This window comes from Desmodus rotundus, chromosome 11 (genome assembly GCF_022682495.2).
Source record: "Desmodus rotundus isolate HL8 chromosome 11, HLdesRot8A.1, whole genome shotgun sequence".
NCBI classification, from domain to species: domain Eukaryota; kingdom Metazoa; phylum Chordata; class Mammalia; order Chiroptera; family Phyllostomidae; genus Desmodus; species Desmodus rotundus.
The window spans coordinates 44838808-44852291 of record NC_071397.1 but is presented as its reverse complement, the minus strand read 5'-3'; the positions used below and the strand labels follow the sequence as shown (position 1 = coordinate 44852291).

At 38.9% G+C, this 13484-nt stretch overlaps 1 protein-coding gene across 4 annotated transcripts in view; it reads left to right on the top strand.

The window, feature by feature from the left end:
- The window catches only part of RNGTT (RNA guanylyltransferase and 5'-phosphatase), a 291658-nt gene that overhangs the window by 238681 nt on the left and 39493 nt on the right, over positions 1 to 13484 (top strand). For all 4 annotated transcript variants that reach the window (XM_053913627.2, XM_053913626.2, XM_045188557.2 and 1 more), the window contains one exon: positions 1272 to 1338. In XM_053913627.2, coding sequence (XP_053769602.1) covers positions 1272 to 1338 — 67 coding nt within the window. The remainder of the gene's footprint in view (positions 1 to 1271; positions 1339 to 13484) is intronic.

The following is a 13484-nucleotide window of genomic DNA, read 5'->3' as shown; positions in this document are numbered from 1 at the left end:
TCCCCTTGCATTTTACATTCTTCATGTTACATTCCAAACTTCCTTTGGGTTTTTACCTCCAACCAAATTGTCCTTTACTCCATCCATATGACTTCCTTTAAAATTCTTTCTCTGCCTTATCCACCCTATAAAGCTAAGTGCAAAACCCACCTATGAAAACTTTTTCAGCTCCCTCCATAGCAAGTACCTCTCACTTCACTGCTTTGCAATGGCAAATACCTTTATAAATAGCACTTAACAGGGTCCACCTTTTGTTAGGGTTAATTATTTATATGTCTGGTTTTCTTGTTAGATTTTGGGACCTAATTGTGTAGTTTTATATTATCTCCTTTAGTGCAAAGCCGAGGCATACAATGAATGTTTCTTGAGTTGAATCATTATAGATTGTTGCAGACTCTGTCCTGCAGAGTCTGCATGGTTTGTGGATAAAGATGAGAACAAATGCACACAGACTACAGAAGTCCTGTGGAGAAAAAGGGATGGTACAGGTACTCTCTTGAGATGAGAGTCCTATGGATGCTTTTCTCAATGGGAGAGAGCCTTGGCCACTCTCTCAAGGGGAGAGTGCCCCGACCCTTGCCTGGATAGGCTTTTATTGTTTCTCTAGGGTCTACATCAAAGAAGGATTTATTATCTGTTACATAGAATGTTGTTGTCTACATTTTAGGTACAATCAAAGAAACAAAATAACAAATGCAGAAGAGAAAGGTAGCGAGCTGATTAGGCTCTGCCCTTGGGAAAGTTCATACAGGCTTTAGAAATTACCTTGAATATAGGCAGTAAACATCTACTGTTTCAGACCAGGGTGAGGGAGTCTTAGCAAGAGCAAGCGAAAACAGTCTGGATGCATTTTCTGGGCCTTGTTCCCATGGGAAAACCAGTCTGAGGGTCTGGCTCCTGTCCACCACTTTGCTTCTGTTGGCTTTCCGATGCAGGGCTGAGTCACATTCGCCATTGCCAAGCAGACTGGTTCCCTACAGTAGATTGTTCAATATATGCATTATTTCATTTAATTCTCCCCCAGAGATCTACGTAGTTATTTAGCTAGAATTAGTAATATATTAGACTGTTCTACATATACCTACTATTTTCTGAAGTATAAGAATTATTTTTTTTGCTACTTATTATCTCTTGGTGCAAAAGACAAAAAGAACTGCATAGATAGTCATTTTTCAATATATTTATTTTCATCTACTATATAACTGATGATTATGTAACCTTACACTTAAGGAAGAGTATTTTTTTAAATAATACTTTTTTTTTCTTTGTAGGTTACTTCCTCAGAATGTTGGCCTTCTCTATGTTGGAGGTTATGAAAGACCCTTTGCACAAATCAAGGTATGTTCATTTTCCACTATACTCTTTGTAGATGTAGTTCACATTTCCAGAACCCACCAAAAACTTGCATATAACCATCAACATATGAAAGATATTGTAATTGTAAACTATTAATTTTATTTGCTTTTGAATATCCCTGCTGAAGAAGTAACTCAGTTTTGTAAAGAATTATTTTAATATTTTTGCCCGTGATAGACTTGGTTTTTAATGAAAACACTTAGTGATTAGTTAAAAAGAGTAAAGTTGGATACAGGAAGATGGTGATGAGATAGGTGGGAGTGGAGTCCACTTCCCCTCAGCACCAGTGAAACGCCTAGCTGATCTGAGGAACAGAGGGAACAGCCAACGGTATTCCAGCATATATGAAGATCAGAAACCAAAACTTGTAGAGGACATTGAAAAATCAGACAGTAAGAAGAGTGCTTAAGGACAATAAGGTCCCTGGGACCAGCGCGGGGACCAGGGCGGCTGAAGCCCCTGGTGGGGGCCGCAGGGTGTACTGCAAGAAGCTTGGGAGAAAGCCAGGCTGGGCTGTGTGAGAGGCCAGGTGCTTGTTTGGACAGGGGGCTTGAATAGGAGGAATTTCTCGAAAAGAAAAAGAGAAAATAGAGGCACTCAGTGGCTATTTAGAGAATTCTCTGCAGCAGCCATGGCCTCTCGCGCCCCCACCACCTCAGCCGCTGGATGGTGAACACCAGATAAGCAGACCCAGCACACACCTGAAGCCCAGGTCGGTGCGCTCCCAGATCAGTGTCCAGGCTGCCCACACCTGAAGCCCTGGGTAGGTATGCACTCGGATCAATGGCCTGGCTGCCCGAGCGTGACCACGCCTGAAGCACCAGGGACTGAACACCTCCCACCTAGACCCTGTGCACAGAGCCCTACTCGCTCTCTAGGAGGAAGGCAGAACGCCCAGCAGAGGGGAGCTGCAGGGCTAGGGGAGACTGCAGTCCCTGGAAAGACTTGACTCAGTAGGGGGCTGAACTACCCTGAAGGAGCACCCAGAGCCCCTAGCATCTAGGACAGCAAAGAACAAGAAGGTGGAGTGTGAATTGCCCCTAATTGGTGTACCTCAAGGACAGCACAACTGGTGGACTAAAGGCCTAGAGGGGAGCAGAAGGACTCTGAGGAACTGGACTGGAGGCTGGACAACAGTGAACACTATGACTCAGGAAGGGAGAAAAGTGAAACCAATCCCTCCACCCACCCCCTCCAGTTTCATAGACAGGAAGACCAGCAGAACTGACCTGACCAGTTTAAAGCCAGCAAAAGACTTTTTTAAAAAAATTCCTTCTTCCTTTCTGTCCTTCTTTCTTTTTTTATTCCTTCTTCCTTCCATCCTTTACCTTTTTTATTCCTTCTTCCTGCCTTCTTTTATTTATTTATTTACTTATTTATTTATTTATTTAAATTTTTCTTAAAATTCCTTCTCCTTTTCCTTCCTCTGATCTTTTTTTATTCCTTCTACCTTCCTTCCTTCCTTTCCTTTTCTATTCCTTTTTCCTTCCTTCCCATTTTCTTTCTTTTTTTCTTTTGTTTCCTCCTTTTCCTACAGGTGAGGCAATAAAATTTGGAGCTCTGAAAAAACCAGACTTAGACCCAAACAGGGGTCATCCTAATAACCGAGACAGTGAGACAGATTTCACTTTGCTACTCCAGAGAACTTGCAAGGTGGGAGCGGGGAACACTGTACACCTGCTGGAAGAGGAAACCCACCAGCCAAGGAACCACCAACAGATAACAGTGGAAGAAGGTGAAGAATGGAGTGAAGCCACACTAACCTCAATCCAGGAATGATCTGCAAATACAACTAAATAGTGGAGAAATTACTCAGAACAAATAACTGAACAAGTACGAGAGAGAAGCCTCAAAACCTTACACACACAGAAGAATCACCTTCAACACAAACTGTCCACATTTGCACAACAGAATATAAGACGTGGTGGATAGAGTGACCCTCAATTAACCAGCATGAGGGAAGGACCCATCAAAGAAAGACCCAACAACATTCAAAACCCAAAGACATACAGAGAAAAACATAAAAAACAGCCCAAGACCAGTGAGCTCAGGAGATTAAGGAGACGGCACCACTGAATACCACTGGCATTCTACCATAGAAATTCATACCATAAACCCAGGGAGTCAGAGCAGTTCAATTTAAGAGGAAGAGGCTAACAAGAAGAGTCTCACAAACAATGGAAAGAAAAAGAAACAATCCCAAATGAAAGGAAAGGAGAATGCCTCAGAAAGAATGCTAAATGAAATAGAGGCAAGTCAACTCTCAGATACTCAGTTCCAAGCAATGGATATCAGGAAGCTCACTGAGCTCACAGAGAACTACCAGAAACTACAGGGAAACTGCAATGAACTCATTGCAAACTATATCAACATGAAAAAGAAAGTAGAAATTATCAACAAAAGCCAAGAGGAAATGAAGAATACAATTTCTGAACTGAAGAACAGTGGAGAAGGAATCAAAAGCAGACTTGATGAAGTAGAGGAACGGATCAGTGAGCTGGAGAAAAAAGAACACCCATAAAGAGCAAGAAAAGGAAAAGAGGCTCAGAAAGAATGAAGAGGGATTAAGGGAAATGCAGGACAACATGAAACGTAATATCCGTACGATAGGGATACCAGAAGGAGAAGAAGAAGAGCAAGGGATAGAAAACCTGTTTGAAAAAGTAATGATGGAAAATTTCCCTAATCTGATGAGAGAAAAAGTCACATAAATCCAGGGAACACAGAGAATCCCAAGCAAGAGGAACCCAAAGAGGCCCACTGCAAGACACATAATAATTAAAATGACAAAATTCCAAGACAAAGAGAGGATCTTAAAGGCAGCAAGGGAGAAACAGGAAGTAACATACAAGGGAGCCCCAATAAGGTTAGAAGCTGACTTCTCAATGGAAACACTCCAAGCCTGAAGAGAATGGCAAAAAATATTCCAGGTAATGAGAACCAGAGGCCTGCAACCAAGGCCACATTACCCAGCAAGGCTCTCAGTCAAGATAGAAGGCCAAATAAAGAGTTTCCCAGACAAAAGTCTAAAAGAATACACCTCCACCAAACCAGCTCTGCAAGAGATCCTAAATGGCCTGCTTTAAGGAAAGGAAGGAAAAGAGAAAGAGAGAGGAACACAGGTATGAAAAAATGACAATGAATAACTATCAATAATAACCTTAAATGTAAATTGATTAAATGCTCCAATGAAAAGACATAGAATAGCTGAATGGATAAGAAAACAGGACCCACACATCTGCTGCCTACAAGAGACCTACCTCAGGACAAAAGACCTACACAGACTGAAAGTGAAGGACTAGAAACAAATATTCAAAGCAAACAGACAGGGAAAAAGAAGCCGGGGTAGCAATACTCATATCAGACCAAATAGACTTCAAAAGAAGGGCCACAAAGAGAGACCCAGAAGGTCACTTCATAATACTCAACGGAAAAATCCACCAAAAAGACATAAACACTGTAAGTATATATGCACCCAACATTGGAGCACCGAAATACATAAAGAAAATCTTGGAAGACTTCAAGAAAGATATTGACACCAACACAATTATAGTAGGGGATTTTAACACCCCACTGTTAACATGGACAGATCTTCCAAACAAAATATCAAGAAGGATATTGTGTCACTGAACAATATCCTAGATGAAAGGGACTTAATGATATATATAGAGCTTTTCATCTCAAAGAAGCAGAATATACATTCTTTTCAAGTGTACATGGAACATTTTCAAAGATAGACCATGTGATAGAAACAACACAAGACTCAATAATTTCAAGCCAGTTGAAATCATATCAAGCATTTTCTATGACCACAGGGACTGAAACTAGAAACCAACCCCAAAGGAAAAACCCAAAACACTCAAAATCATGGAGATTGAATAGCAGGCTATTAAACAATGAATGAGTCAAGAAGAAGAGTAGGGAAGAAATCACAGAGTTTCAGGAAACAAACGAAAATGAACTGACAACAACCCAAAACATATGGGACACAGCAAAGGCAATCCTCAGAGGGAAGTTCATAGTGATACAGGCCTACCTGTAAAAGATAGAAACATTTCAAACAAACAACCTAACCCTACCCCTATAAGAACTCGAGGAACAATAACAAAGACAGCCCAGAGCAAGCAGAAGAAAGGAAATAACCAAGATCAGAGCAGAGTTAAATGACATAGAGACCAAAAGCACAATTCTAATGATCAATGAATCCAGAAGATAAACAAAATCGACAAGCCTTTAAGCAGGCTCACCAAGAAAAAAAGAGAGAGGATCCAAATAAACACAATTAGAAATGACAGAGAAGAGATTATAACTGATACCACAGAAATATGAAGGATTTTAAGAAATTACTACGAAGACCTGTATGCCAAGAAATTTGAAAACCTAGGTGAAATGGACACATTCCTAGAAAAATATAATCTTCCAAAACTGAATGATGAAGCAGCAGAAAGCCTGAACAGACCAATAACAGCAGACGAAATTGAAGCAGTCATCAAAAAACTCCCAACACACAAAAGCCCTGGACCAGATGGTTTCACAGGAGAATTCTACAAATCATTTAAGGAGGAGCTAACGCCTGTCCTTCACAGACTATTCGAAAAACTCCAAAATGATGGAAGACTCCCAAACTCTTTTTATGAAGACAGCATCATCCTAATCCCAAAAGCAAGTAAAGACACAATGAAGAAAGAAAACTTTAGGCCATTATCGCTGATGAACATAGATGTTAAAATTCTTAACAAAATATTGGCAAACCGCATCCAATAATACATTAAAGGATCATACACCATGACCAAGTGGGATTCATCCCAGGGATGCAAGGATGGTCCAATATTCGCAAATCAATAAACATAATAAGTCACATAAACAACAACAAACACAAAAGTCACATGATCATATCAATAGATATGGATAAAGCATTTGATAAGATGCAGCACCCATTTATTATGAAAACACTCAGCAAAGTGGGAATAAAGGGAGCATTCTTCAACATAATAAAGGCTGTATATGAGAGACCTACAGTCAACATCATACTCAATGGACAAAATCTTAGAGTTTTCCCACTAAGATCAGGAACAAGACAAGGATGCCCTCTCTCACCACTCCTATTCAACATAGTACTGGAAGTCCTAGCCACAGCAATCAGATAAGAAAAAGCAATAAAAGGCATCCAAATTGGAAAGGAGGAGAGGAAACTGTCACTGTTTGCAGATGACATGATAGTGTACATGGAAAATCCTATAGACTCCACCAAAAAACTACTCGACCTAATAAATGAATTTGGCAAAACAGCTGGATACAAAGTCAATACTCAGAAATAAAAGGCATTCCTGTATAACAACAATGACACATGAGAAACAGAAATCAGGAAAAAAAATCCCATTTGATATAGCAACAAGAAAAATAAAGTACCTAGGAATAAACCGCACCAAGGAGGTAAAAGACCTGGACTCAGAAAACTACACAACACTGAAGAAAGAAATTAAGGAAGACACAAACAAATGGAAGCATGTACCATGCTCATGAACTGGAAGAATTCACATCATCAAAATAGCCATACTACCCAAAGCAATTTATAGATTCAATGCAATCCTGTTAAAGTACCCATGACATATTTCACAGATATAGAACAAACATTTCAGAAATTCATATGGAAATATTAACGCCATGAACTGCAGCAATTGTGAGAAAGAAGAACAAAGCAGGAGGGATCAAAATGCCTGATATCAGACTGTATTACAAGGCCACTGTAATCAAAACAACATAAAATGGAGCAAAACAACCACTTCAACAGATGGTGTTGGGAGATCTGGACAGCTACGTGCAAAAAAATGAAACTCGATTACCAACTTACGCCATACACAAAAATAAACTCAAGATGGATAAAAGACTTAAATATAAGTCGTAACACCATAAAAGTCCTAGAAGAAAACATTGGCAGGAAAATCTCAGACATTCCACGCAGGAACATCCTCATGGACATATCCCCTAAGGCAAGGGTCATAAAGGAAAGTATAAAAAAATGGGACCTCATCAAAATAAAAAGCTTCTGCATGGCTAAAGAAAACAGCATTAAAATGAAAAGAGCACCAACAGTATATGAAAACATACTTGCCAATGATACCTCAGACAAGGGCCTGATCTCCAAAATATATAAAGAACTCACACAACTGCTCTCCAGGAAGACAAACAACCTAATTAAAAAATGAACAAAGAACTTTCACAAACACTTCTCCAAGGAAGACTTACAGAGGGCCCAGAGACATATGAAAGGATGCTCAGCATCAGTAGCCATCAGAGAGATGCAAATTAAAATCACAAGTAGGTACCATCTCACACCAGTCAGAGTGGCCAACATTAACAAATCAACAAACAAATGGTGGCGAGGATGTGGAGAAAAAGTAGCCCTAGTACATCGTTGGTGGGAACGCAGACTGGCGCAATCACTGTGGAAAACAGTATGGAATTTCCTCAGAAAACTAAGAAGTGCTCTCTGGAACTGCCCTTTGACCCAGCAATTCTGCTGCTGGGATTATACCCTAAGAGCCCTGAAACACCAATCCAAAAGAACCTATGCACCCCAATGTTCATAGCAGCACAATTTTCCATAGCCAAGTGCTGGAAGTAACCTAAGTGCCCATCAGCAAATGAGTGGATCAAAAACTATGGTACATTAGCACAATGGAATTGTACTCAGCAGAGAGGAAGAGGGAGCCTTTACCCTTTGCAGCAGCATGGATGGAACTGGAGAGCATTATGCTAAGTGAAATAAGCCAGGTGGTGAGGGACAAATACCATATGATCTCACCTTTAACTGGAACATAATCAACAAGTGAAAAAAGCAAACACAATATAACCAGAGACATTGAAGTTAAGAACAATCTGACATTAGCCAGAGGGGAGTGGGGAGGGAACAGTGGGGAGAAGTGTTTACAGGAACTACTATAAAGGACAGATGAACAAAATCAAGAGGGAGGGAGGAGGGTTTGGCTGGGGATAGGTGCAGGGATGGGGAGAAAATGCAGACAATTGTTATTGAATAACAATTAAAAAAAAAAGTAAAGTTTAGTGATTAGTAAAAAGAGCCACTGATTAATCTTTTAGATTACCCATTTTTGCCCTTAAAAATGTTGACAGTTTATTGAGATGTAATTAACATAAAAACTGTACATACATAAAATGTATAATTTGATAAATGTTTATATGCTTACATTTCTGAGACCATCACCTGAAAAGTTTCCCTGTGTCCCTTTGAAATTGTACTGCCTCCCCTGCCTTTCCTTTTTTCCTTTCTGTTCCTTAGGTGAGAAGTGATGTTATTTGTGATCATTATAGATTCATTTGCATTGTCTAGATTTTTATGTAAGTGAAACCATATAAGTATTTCATGCCCCACCCCTCCTAGCTTCTTACACTTGGCGTAATTGTGGGATTTATCCACAGTGTTCCACTTAACAGTAATTCATCCTTTTTTTTAATTGCTGAGTAGTATTTCATTAAATGGTTAGAGCACAATTTCTTTACCTTTACACCTGTTGATGGACACTTTAGTTGTTTCTGCTTTTTGGCTATTTAAAATAAAACTGCTGTGAACATTTGTATATAAGTCTCTGTATAGATACACAGTTTCATTTCTCTTGAGTAAATACCTAAGATGGGAATGGCTGCGTTAAGGGCAATTGTGTGTTTCAGAAACTACCAAACTATTTTCCCGCCAGCAAAAGGTACAAATGCTAGTTTTTCCACATGCTCATCAACATTTGATATGGTCAGTCTTTTTAAGTTTAGCCATCTTGTACGTATGTAGTGGTATTTCATTGTAGTTTTAATTTGAATTTCTGTAATGACTAATAATGTTGAGATTCTTCTTGTGTGCTTATTTGCCATATATATACATCTAGTAAAATGTGTTCAAATCTTGCCATTTTAAAGTGAGTTTTTTGTTTTCTTACTGTTGAGTTGTGAGCATTCTTCATATGTTGGGGCTTTAAGTTCTTTATCAGGTATGTGATTTGTACACATTTACTCTGAACTATGGCTTGTCTTTTCATTCTGTGAACAGGGTTCTCCAAGAGCAGAATTTCTTAATGTTGATGGAATAAATTTACTAGCTTTTCTTCATGGCTCATACTTTTGGTGTTGACCTACGAAATATTTGCCTAACCAAAAGTCACAAAGATTTTTCTCCTATGTATTCTTCTAGAATCTTTATAATTTTAGGTTTATAATTGAAATGAGTTGATTTTTTGTATGGGATTCAAATTTCAAGGTATGGAGGAATGTCATTTTTTTCCCTTACCTTTTTTTGGGCACATGGATATCTAGTTGTTCCAAAACCATTTGTTAAAAGAATACTTTTCCACCATTGAATTACGTTTGCATCTTTGTTGAATATCAGTTACCCATAAATATGTGTGCGAGTCTGTTTCTGGACTCTCTGTTCTGTTCCACTAACCTGTGTATCTGTCCTCCAGCCAGTACCACACTATCTTGATTTACGTAGCTTTATTGTAAGTTGTGCAGAGTCAGGTAGTGGTAATGCTCCAACTTTGTTGTGTTTTCAAAGTTGTTTGGCTATTCTAGGTTCTTTTAATTACCATGTGAATTTTAGAATCATCTTGTCAATTTCAATAAATATGCTTGCTAGAATTTTGATTTGGATCATGTTTAATCTATAAATCAATTTGAGGAGAAATGACATCTTAACAATATTGAATCTTTCAGTTAATGAAGACTACATATTTTTCCATTTATTTAGATCTTTAATATCTCTCAGCAATATTTGTTGTTTTAGTGTATTGGTCATGGTACTTTAAGATAAATTTACCTGTAAATATTTTATATTTGCTATCCTATTATAAAAGTATCTCAAGTTTTGCATTGTTACTGTTTAAAGGTGATGAAATTTTGTTTAACTCCTACAGTTTCACTCTACTATTTCTTAGTAGTTTTTTTCATAGATTTCATAAGATTTTCTATATAAGTGATCATGCCATCTAATAAGGACAGTTTTTCCTTCTTTTTGTCTGATCTGCATGCCTTTTATTTCTTTTCCCCTGCTTTATTACACTGGCTAAAACCTACAGTACAAAGTTGAATGGAAATTGTGAGAACAGACATCCTTGCCTTGTTCCTGATCTTAGAAAGCATTCAGTGGTTCATCAAAAATTGTTTTTGTAGTAACATTAGTTGAGGGTTAATTGTATATCCCATCTAGGACTTCTTGCAAGAAATGGAGTAATATGAATGTTCAAGAAAATGAAAAAAAGGTTTGTGATCATTGTTTTTCTTTGTTACAACTTTTTGTTAATGTTTTTTGGCAGGTCTATACAATTTGTTGGGTTGGGGTTTTTTGTTTATTTAGTTTTCTGATTTTTCTTCACATTTTTTTCTTGGTTCCATGAACTACCTTTCTCCTATTCATTTGAGTTATATGAGTTTAAATTCCTTTCCACTGCATATATTTTTATGATTCGAGACCCAAGAATTTTTCAGAATAGACTGAGCCTGAATGGAATGTTCAAGATACTTAATACTGAGGAGGTCTCATCATATTATTGACATTTTTAAATGAAAAACCTCAGTTACCATAGCATTTGCACCTCTTTAAACACCTTCATTAATGCATCTTAAATCAAAACACTCTCAAAAGTCCATCATCGGAATCTTTTTTTTTCAATGTGATGAAGAGGTGGGATTTCTTTTTTTTTTTTAAATATATTTATTGATTATGCTATTACAGTTCTCCCATTTCCGCCCCCCTCACTCCACTTCATCCTGCCCACCCCATCCCTCCCACATTCCCCCCCTATAGTTCATGTCCATGGGTCATACTTATAAGTTCTTTGGCTTCTACATTTCCTACACTATTCTTACCCTCCCCCTGTCTATTTTCCACCTATCATCTATGCTATTTGTTCTCTGTACCTTTCCCCCCTCCCCCTCCCACTCCCCTATAGACAACCCTCCATGTGATCTCCACTTCTATGGTTCTGTTCCTGTTCTAGTTGTTTGCCTAGTTTGCTCTTGTTTTTGTGTTAGGTGTGGTCGTTAATAACTGAGTTTGCTGTCATTTTTACTGTTCATATTTTTTATCTTCTTTTTCTTAGGTAACTCCCTTTAACATTTCATATAATAATGGCTTGGTGATGATGAACTCCTTTAACTTGACCTTATCTGAGAAGCACTTTATCTTCCCTTCCATTCTAAATGATAGCTTTGCTGGATACAGTAATCTTGGATGTAGGTCCTTGCCTTTCATGACTTGGAATACTTCTTGCCAGTCCCTTCTTGCCTGGAAGGTCTTCTTGGAGAAATCAGCTGACAGTCTTATGGGAAGTCCTTTGTAGGTAACTGTGTCCTTTTCTCTTGCTGCTTCTAAGATTCTCTTCTTCTATTTAATCTTGGCTAATGTAATTATGATGTGCCTTGGTGTGTTCCCCCTTGGGTCTAGCTTCTTTGGGACTCTCTGAGCTTCCTGGACTTCCTGGAAGTCTCTTTCCTTTGCCAGACTGGGGAAGTTCTCCTTCATTATTTGTTCAGATAAGTTTTCATTTTTTTGTTCCTCCTCTTCTCCTTCTGGCACCCCTATAATTCGGATGTTGGAATGTTTCAAGGTGTCCTGGAGGTTCCTAAGCCTCTCCTCATTTTTCCGAATTCTTGTTTCTTCGTTCCTTTCTGGTTGGATGTTTCTTTCTTCCTTCTGGTCCACACCGTTGATTTGAGTCCCAGTTTCCTTCGCACCACTATTGGTTCCCTGTACATTTTCCTTTGTTTCTCTTAGCACAGGCTTCATTTTTTCATCTGGTTTTCAAACAGATTCAACCAATTCTGTGAGCATCTTGATAACCAGTGTTTTGAACTGTGCATCCGATAGGTTGGCTATCTCTTCCTCGCTTAGTTGTATTTTTTCTGGAGCTTTGAAGTGTTCTGTCATTTGGGCCATTTTTGTTTTTTGTCTTGGCACCTCTATTACTTTAAGGGGCGGAGCCTTAGGTGTTTACCAGGGCAGGGTAACGCTGGTCACTGCGCTGTGATGCTGTACCTGGTGTAGGGGCCGAGAGGGAGCAATGGCGCCTGCTCCACTGTCCACCGGATTGTAGTCACTAGCTGTGCTACCCACAATGAAACTGGGCCCCTCTGGTGCTGGTTCCCAAGTGGGTGGGCCTGTGCACACTCTAGGCCCCTGTGGGTCTCTCCAACGACCTCTCCCTGAGGCTGGGAGTCTCTCCTGCTGCAGCCCCAACCCCCACGGGCGTTTTCAATCAGAGGTTTGAAAACCTCTTTGAAAACCTCCATCCCTTACCTGACTCATTAACATAGCATTTTCTTTATCCAGGCCTTTTCCAACAAGCCCAGTGACAGACGCCAATCCTTTGTCAACACTTTATGCCTGGGATAATAACTCAGTAGAGAATGTCCATTATTTTAGGGCATCTGTCCCTTTAATGTTGCTGTGGGAAAGGTTTCTGTTGTACAGTGTGGAAGGATTTCTTATTCTTAATTATTCAGGTTTTTTCGTAATTCCTATGTTTCTTTTTAATATGCTGTATGGATTTCTATCTTATTAGATACTTATAAGTTAACTGAAGGACAATAAAAAGGTCATAGTTTAAATACTTTCTATTAATCTAGAAATGTAAGGTTCATTCCTCCCCTTGCTTTGTATCTGACTTCTTTTATACATGAGATACCAGTATTTGTTATATCCACTTTTCCCCATTAAACTAAATGTAATGATACTGTGTTTTGTGTCATAGACATCAGATGTAACCTTTAATAAATGGAAACTGCTCTGCTTTTCTTAAGGAATACTGGTCATTGAAAAAAAAATTTAAAATATATTTATTCATTATGCTATTACAGTTGTCCCATTTCCCCCCCTTCACTCAACTTCATCCTACCCATCCCCTCCCTCCACATTCCCCCCCTATAGTTCATGTCCATGTGTCATACTTATAAGTTCTTTGGCTTCTACATTTCCTATACTATTCTTACCCTCCCCCTGTCTATTTTCCACCTATCATTTATGCTATTTATTCTCTGTATCTTTTACCCCTCTCTCCCCCTCCCAATCCCCTATTGATAACCCTCCATGTGACCTCCACTTCTATGGTTCTTTTCCTGTTCTA